Source organism: Pelophylax lessonae, assembly GCF_965119305.1.
Source record: "Pelophylax lessonae genome assembly, chromosome: 10".
Taxonomy (NCBI): domain Eukaryota; kingdom Metazoa; phylum Chordata; class Amphibia; order Anura; family Ranidae; genus Pelophylax; species Pelophylax lessonae.
Genome location: NC_138777.1, coordinates 72,980,802 through 73,001,887, shown reverse-complemented (window position 1 = coordinate 73,001,887; position 21,086 = coordinate 72,980,802). Strand labels below are relative to the sequence as shown.

The following is a 21,086-nucleotide window of genomic DNA, read 5'->3' as shown; positions in this document are numbered from 1 at the left end:
GCACATGCACTAGCTTTCCCCTGGAGCGTGCAACTGCAGATACTCATGACCGATGTGTCCGGTGGACACAACAGATTGTGATCGGTACCCAGCTGCAGTGGGTGGCCGGGGTATCATGTGATCATGATTGGTCTTAGCGATCACATGATTACAATTTCAACAAAACATCTATTAATAAATTCCATTCATGACTGTTTTGCTTTACTATTGTGATGCTGTGATTGGCCCACAGCTATCACATGGTAACTGGGCCAATCATTGCACCCTGTACCATGTGATTAGCTGTAGCCAATCACAGATCACAACTGTATTTAGGCTTTCATGAATAAAAGCCATTTCCCTGATCACCTGATTATTAAAAACATTTTTTTCATGAATAAAAGCCATTTCCCTGATCACCTGATTATTTAATTTTTTTAAATCCTGTCACCAGTCAGTATCCGTGATCACTGCAAACCAGTCATATGGCAGTATTAATTTTGGCAGCAAATTTCGATTTAGTTTTAGTCTTAGTCTTTTGACTAAAATGCCATTTTGGTCATCTGCAATTGTTTTAATTTTAGTTGTATTTAGTCGACTAAAATCTCTAGTACATTTTAGTAGACTAAAATCATTTTAGTTGACTAAAACTCATTTTAATTGTCTAAAATTGAATGAGTTTAGTTAAATTGTGATGCAATATTTAAGCATTTCTCTACAATTTCCAAACTCATGATATACTGCTGGTAAAGTAAAAAATATCTAATATTATGTTATGTTATTATTTATAGTATTAAGGTTTGAACAAATTCACAGCCATCCTCTGGACGGTGTGAGGAGGCCTGTAATGCAAACAGTGCTCTGGACAGTGGTCTGAGGAGACCTGTAATGCTGCACAGTGCTCTGGACGGTGGTCTGATAAGGCCTGTAATGCTGCACAGTGCTCTGGACGGATAGTGGCTGTAATGCTACACAGTGCTCTGTACAGTGGTTGTCTGAGGGGAGGCCTGTAATGTTGCACAGTTCTCTAGGATGGTGGTCTGACCCTGAGAGGCCTGTAATGCTGCACAGCACTGAATGATGGTCTAAGGTCTGAGGGATGGCCTGTAATGCACAGTGCTCTGGATGCCGGTGGTCAGAAGAGGCCTGTAATTCACACACAGTGCTCTTGATGGACGGTGGTCTGTAATTGTAATGTATGCACTCTCAGTGCTCTCTGCTCTGGACGGTCGCTTGTAATACTGCATGCACAGTGCTGCCAACTGCTCCTAAGCGAAGCACGCTATGGACTCGAGTCGTTTGCTTGCTGGGGGCGGAAGCAGAGGGAGCTTCACGGAAACTGAAGGTTCACAAGATTAAACGTCCCTACCTCACATTTTCGTTTAGTTTTTGTTCATTAATGTAAATGGAATTGATTTTCGGCATAGTTTTCGTCAGTGGACAATGAAAAATTTTGTTTTTGTCACTCTAAGGCTGGCTGCTGACGAAAATCTTGACGAAAATGTTTTCATTTTTGAAATTAACACTGTGCACTGGTAACAGTATGTAAAAATAAAATTGTGAAAAAAAAAAACATATTTTATGTAATTTCTTCTTTTTCCCAATTGTGATTAAATACCAACCAAAAAAACTCTAAAATTATTACATTTCATTTGCATACAGTGTTGCATGAATGCGCAATTGCCAGTTAAAGTAGCACAGTGCTGAATAGCAAAAAATGCCTTGGTCATGAAGTCAAGTCAAGTCAGGTCAAGTGGTTAAATATTAGCCTATTAATAGCTCTGTCCTATAAATAATATTGACATTAATGTTCATTTTTCCTGACCACATTTTTAACTGTGAATGTTGCAGTTAGAGGTGGACCCAGGGATCCTGCCTCTCTACTGAATATCCTCCAAATACATTTCACCTGTATTGTTTTTTTAGTTCTTTATCAGTATCCTTTGGATTAGGAAAACAGCAATTTCCATTTGCTTTCTTCCTATTAGGTTTCTATGTCACCCTGGTGGTTTCCCGATGGTGGGCCCAATATGAGAGTGTGCCATGGTTAGACCGTATCATGTGCTTGGTGTCCAGTAATGTACATGGGACAGATGAGCGAGGGAGGATGCTGCGACGGACACTTATGCGTTACGCCAGCCTCTCGGGTGTTCTGATACTGCGTTCGATTAGTACTGCTGCTTACAAGAGATTCCCTACCCTTCAGCATGTTGTCAATGCTGGTAAGTATCAATGGACTATTTACCAGCTTATAAGCAAAACTAGAATGTGAAATTACGCTTACATACAATGGAATTAGGCCTGGAATTGTGGAATAGTCTAATATGCCAGAGCCTCTGGTAGCAGATTGATACTTGTTTTTTTTTTTTTTTGTTTCAATCTTATTTGTAATAAAGTTTTCAAGTATATAGAGTAAGTAATACATTTACAGTGGGAAAAAAAATATGAATGTGTAATAAACATCTGCATATACAGTGCCTTGCGAAAGTATTCGGCCCCTTGAACTTTTGGACCTTTTGCCACATTTCAGGCTTCAAACATAAAGATATAAAACTGTAATTTTTGTGAAGAATCAACAACAAGTGGGACACAATCATGAAGTGGAACGAAATTTATTGGATATTTCAAACTTTTTTAACAAATAAAAAACTGAAAAATTGGGCGTGCAAAATTATTCAGCCCCTTTACTTTCAGTGCAGCAAACTCTCTCCAGAAGTTCAGTGAGGATCTCTGAATGATCCAATGTTGACCTAAATGACTAATGATGATAAATAGAATCCACCTGTGTGTAATCAAGTCTCCGTATAAATGCACCTGCACTGTGATAGTCTCAGAGGTCCGCCTCTAAACTTTCAGCTCATACAAGGAGAAGACTGATCAGAGATGCAGCCAAGAGGCCCATGATCACTCTGGATGAACTGCAGAGATCTACAGCTGAGGTGGGAGACTCTGTCCATAGGACAACAATCAGTCGTATACTGCACAAATCTGGCCTTTATGGAAGAGTGGCAAGAAGAAAGCCATTTCTTAAAGATACCCATAAAAATTGTCGTTTAAAGTTTGCCACAAGCCACCTCGGAGACACACCAAACATGTGGAAGAAGGTGCTCTGGTCAGATGAAATCAAAATCAAACTTTTTGGCAACAATGCAAAACGTTATGTTTGGCGTAAAAGCAACACAGCTCATCACCCTGAACACACTATCCCCACTGTCAAACATGGTGGTGGCAGCATCATGGTTTGGGCCTGCTTTTCTTCAACAGGGACAGGGAAGATGGTTAAAATTGATGGAAAGATGGATGGAGCCAAATACAGGACCATGCTGGAAGAAAACCTGATGGAGTCTGCAAAAGACCTGAGACTGGGACGGAGATTTGTCTTCCAACAAGACAATGATCCAAAACATAAAGCAAAATCTACAATGGAATGGTTCACAAATAAACATATCTAGGTGTTAGAATGGCCAAGTCAAAGTCCAGACCTGAATCCAATTGAGAATCTGTGGAAAGAACTGAAAACTGCTGTTCACAAACGCTCTCCATCCAACCTCACTGAGCTCGAGCTGTTTTGCAAGGAGGAATGGGCAAAAATTTCAGTCTCTCGATGTGCAAAACTGATAGAGACATACCCCAAGCGACTTACAGCTGTAATCGCAGCAAAAGGTGGTGCTACAAAGTATTAACTTTAGGGGGCTGAATAATTTTGCACGCCCAATTTTTCAATTTTTTATTTGTTAAAAAAGTTAGAAATATCCAATAAACTTAGTTTCAATTCATGATTGTGTCCCACTTGTTGTTGATTCTTCACAAAAAAATTACAGTTTTATATCTTTATGTTTGAAGTCTGAAATGTAGCAAAAGGTTGAAAAGTTCAAGGGGGCCGAATACTTTCGCAAGGCACTGTATATTCAGGGTTCAATGTACATCTATCATAAACCAAGGATGAATATTCCTCAACTATATTATAAAAAAAAATATCTATATTAACGTTTTGGGAGAGTCCAAGTGCTATAGTTAAAGTTTAACTAGTCAAATATTCCAGACTTACAGTATCTCACAAAAGTGAGTACACCCCTTGCAATTTTTAAAATATTTTATTATATCTTTTCATCTGACAACACTAAAGAAATTACACTTTATTACAATGTAAAGTAGTGAGTGTACAGCTTGTATAACAGTGTAAATTTTATGTCCCCTCAAAATAACTCAACACACAGCCATTAACCGCTTTACCTCTAGCCACTGTGCTGCTACTGCGGCACAGTGGCTCGTTATCGTCTAGCGACGTAGACCTACGTCGCTAGACTCCTCCCCTGTAGGCGGCGCTTGCGCGCCGCCGGAGGCGCGCTCCCGCTGTTTTCATTCACAGCGGGAGTCGGGCCAGGGGAGGAGCGGCGGCGATCGCCGCTGCTCTGCCCTGATCGTTGGGGAATCCAGTTTGGAGATCCGCCCGCCTGTGTAAACAGAGCAGGCGGATCTCCTAAGTGACAGGGAGTGACAGATCGGAGTGTTCAGCATAGCTGAACATCCGATCTGTCCCTGGCTCACTCAGTCACCTCCCCCCCCCCACACGTTAGTAAGCACCAGGCATACATTAACCCCTCCCTCTCCAATAAAATTAACCCCTTCCCTGCCAGTGTCATTTTTACAGTAACAGTGCATATATATAGCACTGATTACTGCAGTAATGTCACTGGTACCCCCAAAAGTGTCAAAAATGTCAGTCAAGGGTCCGATCTGTCCGCCGCAATGTCGCAGTCCCGCAAAAAAAATCGCAGATCGCCGCCATTACTCGTTAAAAAAAAAACACCAAAAATGACAGAAATCTTTCCCTTAGTTAGTAAACGCAATAACTTTTGCGCAAACCAATCAAAATACGCTTATTGCGATTTTTTTTTTTACCAAACATAGGTAGCAGAAAACAAACTGGCCAAAAATTTAAAAAAAAATTGTTTTTTACATTTTTATTGGGGGGAATTTCATATAAAAAAAATGTTAAAAATAGTTATTTTTTTCAAAATAAACGCTATTTTTTTGTTTATAGCGCAAAAAGTAAAAATCGCACAGGTGATCAAACACCACCAAAAGAAAGCTCTGTTTGTGGGAAAAAAAGGACGTAAATTTCGTTTGGGTACGGCGTCGCACGACCGCGCAATTGTCAGTTAAATTCGCACAGCGAAAAAAAAAAGTGGCCCAGACGTAAGACAGCAAAATGCTCTAGTGGTAAAGTGGTTAATGGCTAAACCACTGCCAACAAAAGTAAGTACACCCCTAAGTTAAACTGTCCAAATTGGGCCCAAAGTGACATTATTTTGTGTGGCCACCTTTATTTTCCAGCACTGCCTTAACCCTCTTGGGCATGGAGTTCACCAGAGCTTCACAGGTTGCCACTGGTGCCCTCTTCTACTCCTCCATGATGACATCACATAGCTGGTGGATGTTAAAGACCTTGAGCTCCTCCACCTTCCATTTGAGGATGCCCCACAGATGCTCAATAGGGTTTAGGTCTGGAGACATGCTTAGCCAGTCCATCACCTTTACCCTCAGCTTCTTTAGCAAGGCAGTGGTCATCTTGGAGGTGTGTTTGGGGTCGTTATCATGTTGGAATACTGCCTTGAGGCCCAGTCTCCAAAGGGAGGGAATCATGCTCTGCTTCAGTATGTCACAGTACATGTTGGCATTCATGGTTCCCGCAATGAACTGTAGCTCCCCAGTGCTGGCAGCACTCATGCAGCCCCAGACCATGACACTCCCACCACCATGCTTGACTGCAGGAAAGACACACTTGTCTTTGTATTCCTCACCTGGTTGCCACCACACATGCTTGACACCATCTGAACCAAATACGTTTATCTTGGTCTCATCAGACCACAGGACATGGTTCCAGTAATACATGTCCTTAGTCTGCTTGTCTTTAGCATCATCTTTAAAAGAGGCTTCCTACCAATTTGATGCAGTGTGCAGTGTATGGTCTGAGCACTGACAGGCTGACCCCCCCATCCCTAAAACTTCTGCAGCAGCACTCATACGTCTATTTCCCATAGACAACCTCTGGCTATGACGCTGAGCACGTGCGCTCAACTTCTTTAGTCAACCATGGCAAGGCCTGTTCTGAGTGGAACCTGTCCTGTTAAACCACTGTATGGTCTTGGCCACCGTGCTGCAGCTCAGTTTCAGGGTCTTGGCAATCTATTTATAGCCTAGGCCATCTTTATGTAGAGCAACAATTATTTTTTCAGATCCTCAGAGAGTTCTTTGCCATGAGGTGCCATGTTGAACTTCCAGTGACCAGTATGAGAGGGTGAGAGCGATAACACCAAATTTAACACACCTGCTCCTTCACACCTGAGACCTTGTAATACTAACGAGTCACATAACACCAGGGAGGGAAAATGGCTAATTGGGCCCAATTTGGACATTGTCTTTTGGGGGTGTACTCACTTTCGTTGCCAGCGGTTTAGACATTAATGGCTGTATGAGATATTTTGAGGGGACAGCAATTTTTTACTGTTACACAAGCTGTACACTCACTACTTTGTATGTACTATGTACATTGTAGCAAAGTGTCATTTCTTCAGGGTTGTCATATAAAAAGATATAATAACATATTTACAGAAATGTGAGGGGTGTACTCACTTTTTTGAGAAACTGTATATTGGGGAGCGCATATTATGGCTTGTTCACATTGCATTCACTAAAAAAAAAAAAATAAAGGGAAAAGAAAAACCGAAAAAGGAAAAAAGGGGAATATATATATATATGAAGAAAAAAAGAGAATATGTATAATAAAAATTGTATGGAAAGTAACAAAAAGGGAGGGGGAGGGAGTTGGGCTGAGTATGAGCCAGGGTAGGAGAACAGGTAGTATCAGACACACTCCAACGTGGCTAAGTCAAAATGGTGGTAGGATTTTCTTTTGCCCAGGTCAGAAACTCGGGTGAATGCCGAAACTTTGACCAAGCAGTCCAAACTGTTCTTCTTTTCCCAATGCCTGTGCCAACAGCCTTTCCAGGCTTCTAATGGAGTCTAATTCGGTTGCCCACTCCCCGAGAGAGGGTACAGACGTGATTTCCAATGGCGAGGAATGACTGCTCTAGCTGCAGCGAGAAAGTGTCTAAGCACATCCTTTTTTGCTGATTTTAGAGATCCTGGAATCATGTACAGGAGAGCCACTCCAGGTGATACATGGATATTTGTATCCATAAGTTTACAGTATAAGTCAAAAATATGTTTGCAAAACGCCCGCACAGGGGGACACCCCCTCCAGATATGGACCATGCAGAGCTGGCCCTACCATGGGTCCCACTGAGTCCATTGGACCCACTCAACACTTGGAGAGGGGCATCAAATTGACTCCCTAGATTATTTTCCAGCAGTTTTGTGTGTCATCAGTTTGCAGCGCGTTACGGGCGGCATTTCCCCATCTCATACTGCTGCCTGTAGTGTAAACGAGTATGAGGAGGTGGATTTTCTCCTCTGGGAAACGTTCCTCCTGTGATCGTGGTGTGCGCAATGACATCAGACATCAGCGCTCTCCATCTCACGCAGGGCGGTCTGGATCTTCTAGGGTGGTGGGCATGGCAGACACAGGAATGACAGGAGGAGTGAGGACAGACAGTGGGTGTTTGGTGGACCAGTCGGGTGGTGAGCTATGGAAGAAGATAACAGTATATATAATATTTTCTACATTTTATATTTATATAAAATAATGGATGTGGGGGCTTTTTGTTGGGTGTGATTTTTTTTTTGGGGGGGAGCAACATTTTATTCTTGGACCCAGGCAGGACAATGTCTTGGGCCAGCCCTGGGACCATGTTTCCCATTGATGCATAACATCATCAACAAATATTGGCTATATCATGATTAAACTGGTGGAGGGTAGAAGGGCCCCTGTACCATCTGGTTGCCAAGTTATACCCTTTTTCTTGAGTTTTCGTGGCTAATGATAGTTTATGTGTCAGGATAAAACTTTTTTTGCCAGTCCAAAAGGGGAGAAAGTCTGTTGGGAGGTTTTTTTTTCCCATTTCTGTGCATACAAAGGGAAGTCTGGGTGGGCCGATGCCAAAAGAATAAAGTACAATAGGGAGACCGTGGGTGTTCATTGGTGGGTCCTCTTGTAGTAGCAAAGATTCAAAAGTAGTTGGTTTGGCAGAGATATCTGAGAGTGATGGAAAAGATCGTATTTAGGATCCCTGTTTTTTTTTAGTCACCATCACTTATGTTTCTCATGTAAAGTTTCCCATATATATAGGAAGGTGATCATAAAAACAGGTGCTTAGATAAAACTGCCTAAAGCAGGCATGTCAGACTAGTGTTTTATGGGCCCCATACAGCCTTCCCCCCTCTTCTCTGTGGATTCACTGGCCGTGGGTGCAATGCTCTGCAGGCTCGTGAAGAAAAAAATAAATGCACTTTTATTACCTGCAAAAATGTATTGTTTTTAAAAAAAGGTGAAATTAGGCTTTAAAAACTTTGAAATAGTATGTGACATCTGCAAGTTTTGTATTGCTTACCATTTTGCTATTGGTGAGATTTTTCTTCACTTCCTATCCCACAGACAGACAAGAAAGTGAGAAATAATCTGCTCAAAGTGTGGGGCATAATGATAGAAACATGACAGTGGTTTTAACCCTTCCGTACTCTTTAGCTAAAGTTCTGCTTTAATTTATATTCATAAGCAACTTATAAATCCACTGAATAGTAATATCCTCTCTTTGTGGATGACAGGTAGACTTTAAAGCATAACTAAGGTCAAAACTTTTTTTTTTGGAGTTTTGGATAGAGGGGAAGAAGAGTTAGAACATCTGCCAGGCTTTTATTGCTGTCTGTGCCTCTGTTAGGAACATTCTCCCTCTCTATTTGTCCTGTTTACTATTATCATTGAAGGTGAAAGTAAAAGAAAATTTCAAATTTTGGGTTGTCCCCAAAAAAGTAATAGGGGAGAAATCTTCCAATGGGGACACTGGTTCTGGTGACCTGAGGGGTCCCCAAGAAATTCCCTTAATTTTCAGGGAGTTTTTGGCTATGGGACAGGAAGTGAAGGAAAATCTCTCCAATGGGATACAGATGGCAAAAAAAAAAAAACATTACAGGGGTTATAACCCTTCCTTGCTCTATAGAAAATGAGAAAAAAACGGAAAATTGTTTCATACTTACCGTAATTTTCCTTTCCTGGTGCCTATCCATGGCAGCATACTAGTGATAGAGCCCCGCCTCTACTCCTCCCTCAGGACTAGTGAGTAGCATAAAAGAAAGGCCCAGCCCCCTGTCCCATCATTCTCTGTCATATAGAATACCAAGGGTGGGAGCATATGCTGCCATGGATAGGCACCAGGAAAGGAAAATTACGGTAAGTATGAAACAATTTTCCGTTTTCCTGGTGCCTCCATGGCAGCATACTAGTGATAAATAACTAGCAAGACAAATGGGTGGGTAATGCTAAATATGCAAATCTTTAATTGGGCAAAGACATGGCTGACTGAATAGTCCTTCTGCCGAACTCTACAGTTGTAAGCGACCCTGGGTCGATACGATAATGTTTGAAGAATGTATGACGTGATGACCATGAGGCGGCCCTGCAAACCGTCTCTAAGGAAACGTTGGCCCTTGCCGCCCAGGAAGCCGAGACTGCCCTAGTAGAATGAGCTCTTACTTGTGAAGGTGGAGATAGCCCCTTGACTTTATAGGTTTTCTGGATGAGTTTGATGATCCATGATGATAGAGTCCTTTTGGTGGACTCTTTGCCCCTGTTTTTCCCAAAGAGGATGACAAACAAACTGTCAGATTGTCTGAATGAACTTGTGATTTCCAGATAGGCTCGAAGAACTCTAGAGATGTCTAGGTCGTGCTGAGTTGCATCCGCGTTTTGGAAAACCGGAAGGGCCCAAGGTTCTAGAAGATGGGAAGAGGAGGAGACCTTGGGGATGAACCCCTGTCTAGGGCGAAGTTCAACCCTGTCCGGAAAAAAGGTGATGTGATCCTCACTTATTCCCAGGGCATGTAGCTCGGAGACTCGTCTGCCGGAGGTGATGGCCAAGAGGAAGGCAGTTTGTAATGACAAATTCCAAAGAGAAGCCTGTTCCACTGGAGAAAATGGGGGGTTGCAAAGAACTTCCAGGACCAGGGAGAGATCCCACTGTGGAAACGAGCGTCTAACGGGAGGGCGAATTTTCAACACTCCTCTTAAAAAGGTAACCACTAGAGGATCTTCGGCCCATCTCTTGTTGGTTGCAGCCGAGATTGCCGCTACCTGTACTTTGAGGGAGCTTAGTCCCAATCCTAAATCCAGTCCTGTCTGTAAGAAGGCTAAGACTTGAGAGGTAGAGGGGAGGACGGGGTTGAAGTCCTGCCCCGCGGCAAACGCTAGGAATTTGTTCCACACTTTTGAATAGACCGCGTTGGTAGAGGGCTTCCTGGCTTTCAAAAGTGTCGTGATGACTTCAGGGGTACACCCTAAGGCCTGAAACCTTTGCCTTTCAGTTTCCAAACCCGCAGATCTAATCTCTGCGGGTTCGGATGAAATAGTCCCTGCTGGGACAGTAGGTTGGGAAAAAGTGGAATCCTGATGGGGGGTTCCACACTGAGATGGATGGCTAGAGGGAACCATGGTCTCTTCGGCCAAAAAGGGAGTATCGCCAGGACTTGTACTGATTCTGTGAGAAGTCTCCGGAGAAACTTCAGAATCAGTGGGCGGGGAGGAAAGGCATAGGCTGTCGAGAAATTCCACGGGCATGTCAGGGCATCGACTGCTTCCGACTGAGAGCAGGGGAGACGAGAGTAGAATCTGGGCAGTTTCGAGTTGTCCGGAGTGGCAAACATGTCCACTTGAGGAGGGTACCAGAGGTTGGTGATTTGGAGAAAAACTTGTGGATGTAGGGACCACTCGTTGTTGTCTGCGAACCTCCTGGATAAAGCGTCTGCCACTGTGTTCAGCCGGCCCGGAATGTAAACGGCCCTGAGATCTCGTAGGTTCCTCTCTGCCCACAGCATGATGGGTTCGACCTCTCGGAGGAGGGTCCTGCTGCGAGTACCTCCTTGTCTCAGCAGGTATGCCACTGCTGTCTTGTTGTCTAATCTCAGGAGGACTCTGTGGCCTTGGAGGAGGGGTGCCAAGGAAATCAGAGCTAGAAATGCCGCTCTTAGTTCCAGTACATTGGATACCACCCCTTTGGTTGAGTGGTACCATCTTCCCTGAAGCTTGACCTCCCCGCAATGGGCGCCCCATCCGTGCCCACTCGCATCGGACGTAAGGATGGTCCAGTTGAATGAGCCTAGGTGACGGGGGTTGGCAAGATTTTCCTTCTTCGTCCACCAAAACAAGCTTCTGCGCATTAAGGCGGTCACTTGGATTTTCTGGGAGAGGTGTTGTTTTCTCCATTGTGACAGAAAACCTGTTTGGAAAAACCTCAGGTGCCAGTGGGACCATGGCACCATGGGAATACAAGAGGACATTGTGCCGACTAGACTCAGACACTGAGAGGCCGTCAGATGAGTACTCCGAATTACAGTGAACATCCTCCGTATGATAATATCCATCTTCTGGCTGGGTAAGGACACTGTCCCCACTTGGGTATTGAACATGGCTCCCAGGTAAACCATCTGTTGTGTCGGAGACAAGTTGCTTTTTTGAAAATTTATGAGCCAGCCGAACTCCTGTAAGGTCTGAAGGAGAATTTCCCTGTGGGATCTGAGTTGATCTGGATTGCTTGCCAACAGGAGAATGTCGTCTAGATAGTGGTACACTCTCAACCCCCTTTCCCTGAGGGGGGCTAGGACAGTTATCAAGGTCTTGGTGAACACTCGCGGAGACGTGCAGAGCCCGAATGGCAGGGCCTTGAACTGAAGGTGTATCTCGCCCACAGCGAACCTCAGAAATCTCTGATAAGTTGGGAAGATTGGGATGTGCAGGTAAGCATCTTGTAGATCGAGAGATATCAACCAATCTCCTGGCTGAATGACCTGAATGATAGTTTGCAGGGATTCCATTTTGAAGCTCTCGAGTTCTATATATCGGTTGAGCCTCTTGAGGTCTATCACCGGCCTCCAACCTCCCGTCCTTTTTGGCACTAAGAAGAGTGGAGAATAGAAACCGGTGTAACGCTCCGCCAATGGAACCGGTATAGCTGCACCTTGAAGCTGAAGATCTGTCAGGAATTGGGATAATGCCAATGCTTTTGATGGCGAGGTTGGTATTCTTGACTCCTGAAATGATGCATGAGGAGGAGGATGAGCAAACACCCACCGGTGACCCTGATGGATTGTTGACAGAACCCAGGGGTCCTGACAACGCGAAGCCCAAATTGGGAGAAAAGCCTGTAGCCTGGCTCCGACTGGGAGGGGTTGCGATCTTCTGGCGTCAAAAAGGCTTCGTTGCCTCCTGGGGAGTGGTGAAAGCCTTGGTTTTGCGTGTGTTCAAAAAAGAGGCCTGGGTGCCTCTCCAGGGTCTCCTGTTATCCCTGTTCTGTCTGGTTTGCCTAAAATCTCTGGAATTTGAGGGCCGGAATCTAGACGAATAGACTCTTGTTCTCTTGACTTTCCTGTCTTGTGGCAGGAGACCAGACTTGCCTCCAGTTACCCTGGAAATGGCCTTGTCCATTTTTTCTCCGAAGAGGGTTTTGCCGTCGAACGGAATCTTACACCAACTCTGTTTGGACGCAAGGTCGGCTGTCCATGGTTTTAGCCAGAGGGCCCTTTTGGCCATTACTGTGTGGAGCATTGATTGTGCGGAACAACGTATGGTATCGATGGCGGCCTCTCCGATGAAATCGGCCGAAATTTTCAGTTCCTCCAGTGCCTTGACAATGTCTTCTCTAGGGACATTTTGGCGTAGCGCTGTCTCAACATTTTCTGTCCAAGCCCTGATGGCATTGGAGACAGATGTAAGGGCAATAGCCGGTTTACAGGCTGCGCCCGAGGCCAGGTAGCTCCTTTTTAGGTCCAGATCTATTTTCCGATCTAGCGGATCTTTGAATGATGCTGCATCTTCCATAGGTAGTGTCACGTTTTTGGCGAGCCGAATGACTGCAGCATCCACCACCGGCATGGAATTTAATGATTGCGCTTCAGACTCGGCTAGAGGGTAGAGTTTATTAAGACGGCCCAATGAAAACTTTTTATCCGTCTTCTTCCATTCCTCTTCGATAATCTCTCTTATCTCGCCCATAAGAGGAAAGAATACTTGTTTCCTCTTAAGGAAGGGAAAATATGTTTTTGACTTAGGAGTGGGTTCTTCAGGATCCTCCCAGGCAATTGCTGTTTTAACTGCCTGAATAAAAGGTGGGATTAAGGCATAGTTAAAGCCTGACGGGTCCGACTCCTCTATGGATTCTTCTGAAAGGTGACCTGAAGATGCCTCTCCAAGTAATGGAGCCGCAGCGCGTGAAGGGTTTAGCCCAGAGGGGCCTGGAGCGCTATCATCCCTGTCCGGAACTTGAGCTGCAGAGGGAGCCGCCTGTGCGGGTACTAGAGTTGTCAACTCCGAAAGGGAATCTTTCATTGTCTGCTTTAGCAGATCCACCACTTGTTGGTTTTCCAACTCCCGGTTGGCTGCGTAGTCCCGAAAACAGTCCTGGCAGACTAGTTTTCTAGGTAAGGGTACTGCGCCACAAGCCCAGCACTTCTTCCTTGATGAATGTGATGGCGGAGAAGGAGAGCGACGGTATCTTGACCTAGATCTTTCTGAAGATCTAAAGTGGGAAGATCTTGATCTGCGATCTGGACTGTCATGGTCGCGGTGCCTCGAAGACTTCCCGGATCTTTTGGAGTGTGTTGGGCTGGAACAAAGGACACTTGTTAGTCCATACAAGCACTCTTTTCCTTCTTACTTCAATACTTACAGAAAGGTGGTCCCATACCTATTGTGAGGATCTTGGTTACGTGATGAGTGGCTCATCGTAGGGCGTTGCAGAAGGACCGGCTGTGAGAAAAAAACGCAAGAAGGAAAACAGAAAAAGGGAGAAGAAAAGAAGGGCAAAAAAAAAAAAAGGTTTTATTGAAGACAAATAACAACTGAATAAATGGAAATGATGACGGAGGAAAAAAAAAAAAAAAAAAAGTATTATAAAATGCTACCTACCAAGGGCTTTAACAAGTCGGTAGGAGCAGGGAAAGATGCTGTCTTTCGGGTGGACAGCAGGTGGAATGGCCCTTTAATAGGCAGAGCAGCCTAAGAGAGCACAAAACCCCTCCCCTTAGCTTCTGTGGGAACTCAGGGCAAAATTACACCTGGTTCCCACATCCAAGATGGCCGCCCGAGCCTCAGCCGTACTGCGCATGCGCCCGCGCATGCGCAGACCGTTCCTCGTGCACGGCCCTACTCCCCGCCCTACGAGGCGGTCCGCAGAGACGCCGAGACTCTGTGGAGCAAGGGGCGGCCTCGATTTGCATGGCGCTGCAGGGGGAATCCCAGGACTGGGAGCCATGTACACAGGATCGGATGTTTTCATAGAAAACTTAAAGGGACAGGCTGAAAAGGTAAGACAAAAGGCAAGAAGGGAAAAGAAAAAGAGGGAAAGAGAAGGGGAAGATGACAATGAAAACGAACACAAACAAACAAACACACAAATAAGTACTGGGAAACCTAAAGGGGAATCCAAGCTGAAAAGAGGGAGAAAAAAAAAAAAAAAAAAAAAAGACGGTCCTTGTGCAAAATCCTGCAAAGCCAAACATTTAAAGATTTTTAAAGAGACAGTAGCAGTATGCGTTCCTATGAGGAAACACTGCAGTTTTTACCCCAAAGATCCACAGAAGGGGGTTCCCGGCCTTATTAGTGCTTTGAGCGACCCAAGAACCGAGACTGCGCACAGGAGAGGCTGAACCCGGCGGAAAGCTGCCTGGAGGCAGAGGTATGGACATACTGCTTATTCTTCACCAGTCAGGAAGGTATGAGGAAAAAAAGGAGAATGATGGGACAGGGGGCTGGGCCTTTCTTTTATGCTACTCACTAGTCCTGAGGGAGGAGTAGAGGCGGGGCTCTATCACTAGTATGCTGCCATGGAGGCACCAGGAAAAAGTTTTGCCCATAGATTTATTTTAATATTTGCAAAGGTCTCTGACAGCAGTTTGAAGCAACTTTATGTTTCTCATGTTTGCTGACCATAGGTTTCATGACACCATGTGAACGTGTGAAATTTGAAGCCATTTCTTCTCCCCATAATAAGTTCTGGATTCCGTGTGTCTGGTTTGCCAATCTGGCAGTGACAGCGAGGACAGAAGGACGAATCCGTGATGGTTTTGTGTTGCACCTCATCCTGAATGTGAGATGGTGAATCATGTGTGCCATTGCAGAATATGTTACCTATGTGTGCAATGAGTAGATACAGTGCCTTGCGAAAGTATTCGCCCCCTTGAAGTTTGCGACCTTTTGCCACATTTCAGGCTTCAAACATAAAGATATAAAACTGTATTTTTTGTGAAGAATCAACAACAAGTGGGACACAATCATGAAGTGGAACGAAATTTATTGGATATTTCAAACTTTGTTAACAAATAAAAAACTGAAAAATTGGGCGTGCAAAATTATTCAGCCCCTTTACTTTCAGTGCAGCAAACTCTCTGCAGAAGTTCAGTGAGGATCTCTGAATGATCCAATGTTGACCTAAATGACTAATGATGATAAATAGAATCCACCTGTGTGTAATCAAGTCTCCGTATAAATGCACCTGCACTGTGATAGTCTCAGAGGTCCGTTTAAAGCGCAGAGAGCATCATGAAGAACAAGGAACACACCAGGCAGGTCCGAGATACTGTTGTGGAGAAGTTTAAAGCCGGAGTTGGATACAAAAAGATTTCCCAAGCTTTAAACATCCCAAGGAGCACTGTGCAAGCGATAATATTGAAATGGAAGGAGTATCAGACCACTGCAAATCTACGAAGACCTGGCCGTCCCTCTAAACTTTCAGCTCATACAAGGAGAAGACTGATCAGAGATGCAGCCAAGAGGCCCATGATCACTCTGGATGAACTGCAGAGATCTACAGCTGAGGTGGGAGACTCTGTCCATAGGACAACAATCAGTCGCATACTGCACAAATCTGGCCTTTATGGAAGAGTGGCAAGAAGAAAGCCATTTCTTAAAGATATCCATAAAAATTGTCGTTTAAAATTTGCCACAAGCCACCTGGGAGACACACCAAACATGTGGAAGAAGGTGCTCTGGTCAGATGAAACCAAAATCAAACTTTTTGGCAACAATGCAAAACGTTATGTTTGGCGTAAAAGCAACACAGCTCATCACCCTGAACACACCATCCCCACTGTCAAACATGGTGGTGGCAGCATCATGGTTTGGGCCTGCTTTTCTTCAGCAGGGACAGGGAAGATGGTTAAAATTGATGGGAAGATGGATGGAGCCAAATACAGGACCATTCTGGGAGAAAACCTGATGGAGTCTGCAAAAGACCTGAGACTGGGATGGAGATTTGTCTTCCAACAAGACAATGATCCAAAACATAAAGCAAAATCTACAATGGAATGGTTCACAGGGAAACATATCCAGGTGTTAGAATGGCCAAGTCAAAGTCCAGACCTGAATCCAATCGAGAATCTGTGGAAAGAACTGAAAACTGCTGTTCACAAACGCTCTCCATCCAACCTCGAGCTGTTTTGCAAGGAGAAATGGGCAAAAATTTCAGTCTCTCGATGTGCAAAACTGATAGAGACATACCCCAAGCGACTTACAGCTGTAATTGCAGCAAAAGGTGGTGCTACAAAGTATTAACTTAAGGGGGCTGAATAATTTTGCACGCCCAATTTTTCTGTTTTTTATTTGTTAACAAAGTTTGAAATATCCAATAAATTGCGTTCCACTTCATGATTGTGTCCCACTTGTTGTTGATTCTTCACAAAAAATTACAGTTTTATATCTTTATATTTGAAACCTGAAATGTGGCAAAAGGTCGCAAAGTTCAAGGAGGCCGAATACTTTCGCAAGGCACTGTACCAAATATTTGGACTGGGCCTTTAATTGAGACATATAGGGCAGCTTTCTAAGCTATAGTCAGAAAAAGCTCTATTCTATGTGTGGTGTCTTCTTTTTTATTTTTGTAGAGCTATTTGAAGTAAATTTTCCCAAACCTGGGCAAATCAGAAATTTATAATATTTAGGCCTCATGCACACTGGACGGTTTTATAGCTGCTGTTTTTGGCGTTTTTTTCTGCAGCCAGTAAACTCACCAACATGTTAATTATGTGTCCATGCACACACACTGTAGGCTTTTATCAGCGTTTTTTTTGGCAGGGGCGTTTTCTGGCTGGAAAAAACCCCCAGAACTAGTGGGTTTAAAGAGGGGTTTTTCATCTGTAAAAAACACTTTAACGCTGAAAAGCACTACAAAACGCTGCAAAACGCAACTGTTCAGCATTTATGAGTGTTTTTGAGCCATAAGCTTTTTTGGGGGTGTAGTTTTGCTAAAAAAAAAACCAAAAACGTTTTTTTACATGGCATTCTACAGCTAAAGCTACTGGCGTTTTTATAATTGCCAGTGTGCATGAGGCCTTACTGAGAACCAAATGCCAAAATGATCAGTAGATAAAGAGATTTTGTCAACTAAAATCATATGAAAAGCTAGTTTTGGCCTTACCCTCTCCTACCTCTCGACCCTATGTGATGGCCTCTCAATGTGATGGACATCCCCTGTGACCAATAGGGAGACATTTCCATCTCTAGCCACTCTCTCTTGCTGCCCATCAATGGAAGGGGTAATAGGGGATTAATTATTACTGTCTTTGACTACCAGTAAAATGGGAGTAGGGGACAATTTTGTCTCTCACTGACCACGGGGCGGGGGTGTGTGTGGGGGGGGGGGGTTAATCATGAAAGGGGAGTTTTAATACTACTGTGAAGGACCCCACAATGGCCCCAAAAATGGGGTTTATTTTTGCTCCCACTGATTCGAATGTTAGGAATAACTAACAATGCCTGACACCAATGTTGAGGGTTATTATTACTGCCTTTGACACCAGCAATGGGACTTATTTTGCCCCCACAATCTCTTCATTGTACCCCAAGACCCTATTTTGTCTAAAAAAATAGCAAAGCAAAAGGAGAAAGGCAAACATAACAAGCCAGATGCCGTGAAGTGATGCCCACTTTATTAAATGCCCATGTTTTTGGCCACGTCCCCTTGCGTTTTTCTTCTTGTACTTTTAAAACGTTGGTTCACCTTTACAGACAAAATGTAAAGGTGAACTAATAGTGGACACTATCCCTAATAACCCCCACCCCAATCCAACTCTACTTACCCCTGGGGTTGCTGAGCTGTCAGTACCCCTGCAGCCACGCCACGTGAAACTAATGCTGTTTTGTCTCTTCTCTGTCAGCACTTCCAGGATGGATCAGATGGATTCTGATTGGCCAGCGCTGTCACACTGACCAATCAGAATTCATCTGGTCTGTCCTAGAAGAGTTGACAGAGAAGATGGAGAGTAAAGAGATTTTCAAATCCCCAAACCACTGAAACATCTGCAAGAGGGCTGACAGCTCAGCAATCCCATCAGTGGTGGCTGGTCATACGGGGAGCAGGGGCGCTGCCCCCCCCCATCCATGCGTCCGGCCCCCTAATCTACATGCGGGGCGCCGGACACATGGAGTTCAATGGTGCTTTTTTTTTTTAGCCATGTGATTAGAGCCAGAGGCTCTCACAGGCTAAAAAAAAGGTGGGCTCGGGGCGCAGAGCAGTGCGCCCCGAGCCCACCCAGTTGTGTGACAACAGCGAATGAAAACTTGGTATTGTCACACGGATCCTCCTCCTAGCAAATCAGGAAGCGGGTTTTGAGACCCGTTTCCCGATTGGCCGAAAGGAGAAGCTATGCCATTGGGCATGGAGAAGGAGGGAGGAGAAGCAGAAGACGGGGAAGAAGCCGAAGCTGCCGCCACCGCCTGCTGCTGCATCCAGGTAGTGTAAGTGAGCGGGGGGGGGTCCTGTCTGTCCTCTACTCTCCTGTCTCCCCTGTCTCCCTGTGGTCTGGGGTGGGTATGGTGTGCGGCCTGGTGTTGTCCAGGGGGGGTATGGTGCGGTCGGTACGCCACCCCCCCCTCCTCGGCCCATGGAGCACCAGCCGCCACTGAATCCCATAGGTAAGTAAAGCAGGTATCGGGGGGGTGTAGAAGGTGTCCGCTGTTAGTTCACCTTGACATTTTCTCTGTAAAGGTGAACTAACACTTTAAGGGTACAACAAAAAAAATGCAAAGGGATGTGGCCAAAAAAGTTGGCTGATCAATAAAGTGGGCGTCACTTCACGGCATATGGCTTGGTATGTATCACCTTTCAACGTTTGCTTTGCTACTTTTTTGGGCATGAGGGTACAATGAAGAGTTTCTTGGAGTAAAATAAGCCCAATTGCTGATGTCAATTCCTAGATGACTGATGGCTGCATTAATTTTCTTTCTTTTTTTTTAGTTTTTTTTCTCCTTTATTTTATGTTCATGTATTCTAAAGCATCACTAAAGAACATCTTGTAAAAATGTCCTTTATTTACAAGATCACACTCCTTTTCATTTACATATAGTGACGTGACTTGACTGCTTACAGTAACTAATTACACATTGTTTTTTCTTGACCGTCTCAGGAACTGAACTCACTGCGTTCACAGTGTGGAAGGTTGTTTGCCTACGACTGGATCAGCATTCCATTGGTGTATACTCAGGTGTGGTCTTTTGCCCTCCCTTCTATTTTTGTGTGTTTTATACTACAAGTGTGCTAATTATTTTATTGCTAATTCTCCATACATTTATATTTGTTCTTCGAAGGTGGTCACAGTGGCTGTATACAGCTTTTTCTTGGCTTGCCTAATTGGCCGTCAGTTCCTAGAACCTACAAAGGGCTACCCTGGCCATGAACTAGACTTGTATGTCCCTGTATTTACCCTGCTGCAATTCTTTTTCTATGCTGGTTGGTTGAAGGTAAGGTCAACTTTTTTTTTACACCACATAGATAGGAACTGTACAATTTTTAATAAATAAGGAAAACAGAAGTTCCTCTGTCTTTGTACAGGTGGCTGAACAGCTGATCAACCCATTCGGGCAAGATGATGATGACTTTGAGACAAACTGGTTAATCGACAGAAACTTTCAGGTAATGATTGGCCTTTATTGATGAAATTTCTGCACTTGAGTTCCAGAGGTCTGTGCACCTACTGTGGCCATTATGAGGGTCTCCCACTTGTTAGATTTTTGTTTTGTTTATTCTGTTTTATGATGTGCAACAGGAGGTGCAGGAACACACAACACTCATAATTCCCAGTGGACAACAAGCAGCTATGGCAGGGAGGCCTCAACTATGGATTCTCCAAGACATATAGGAAGCTAGGAGCTTACTCTATCCACCAGGCCCCACATATTACTAAAAAATCACTTTTTGGGTTTACTATAAACTATAAGTTTACTTTAAACCTTTCAATGCCATTGACATAATGTCCTTGGCAGCACAGCCCTGTAAAAATGATTCCTGGCTGCTATAGCAGGCAAGAGTCTGTTTACATCTCTTGATACAACTGTCAGCTTTCCTAAGGAAGTGATTCGATCACCTCCACGCCTGCTGCAAGATGGAACCCCCAGACATGACATGTTTGGTATCTATTTACTCATTGTAACTTCATCCTTTATCATTTACAGATTAATTAGGCATTATATTGTGTTTGTGTGCACTAAAATAATAGTGTATTGTGTTTACTGAATATTTGAAATTGATAACATAATGTAATATAGAGAATTGCATCTACGGTCAATTTACTCTCCAGGATCTCTGCTTCCAGAAAAATATAATGTTTGTTTTTTTACTTTTTGAGTTTTAATGTGCATTTTAACTCGCGTGCAATGAAAGCAAAAACAACTTTGGAAGCGAAAGGGTTAAAGTATACCTGAAGGCAAAACTTTTTTTTATATTGTTTTAGATAGAGTAGAAAGGGATTAGAACATCTGGTCAGGTTTTATTGCTTTCTGTGTCCCCATTCAGAAGATTTAGCCCCGTCTTTTGTTCTTGTCACCCAAAAGTGAAAGAATCCCAAATTTTCAGACATCACCAAAACAGAAATAGAAGGAAAATCCTCCAATGGGGACACTAGTTCTGGTGAATACCAAGGATTTCCCTTATTTTGAAGGGATTTCCTTT

At 44.0% G+C, this 21,086-nt stretch overlaps 1 protein-coding gene across 1 annotated transcript in view; it reads left to right on the top strand.

Moving 5' to 3' along the window:
* The window catches only part of BEST1 (bestrophin 1), a gene marked incomplete at its 5' end in the record, with an annotated part of 63,215 nt that overhangs the window by 20,258 nt on the left and 21,871 nt on the right, over positions 1-21,086 (top strand). The window contains 5 exons of the mRNA XM_082270882.1: positions 1,968-2,201; positions 15,079-15,233; positions 19,546-19,623; positions 19,727-19,879; positions 19,971-20,051. Of these exons, the coding sequence (XP_082127008.1) occupies positions 1,968-2,201; positions 15,079-15,233; positions 19,546-19,623; positions 19,727-19,879; positions 19,971-20,051 (701 nt within the window). The remainder of the gene's footprint in view (positions 1-1,967; positions 2,202-15,078; positions 15,234-19,545; positions 19,624-19,726; positions 19,880-19,970; positions 20,052-21,086) is intronic.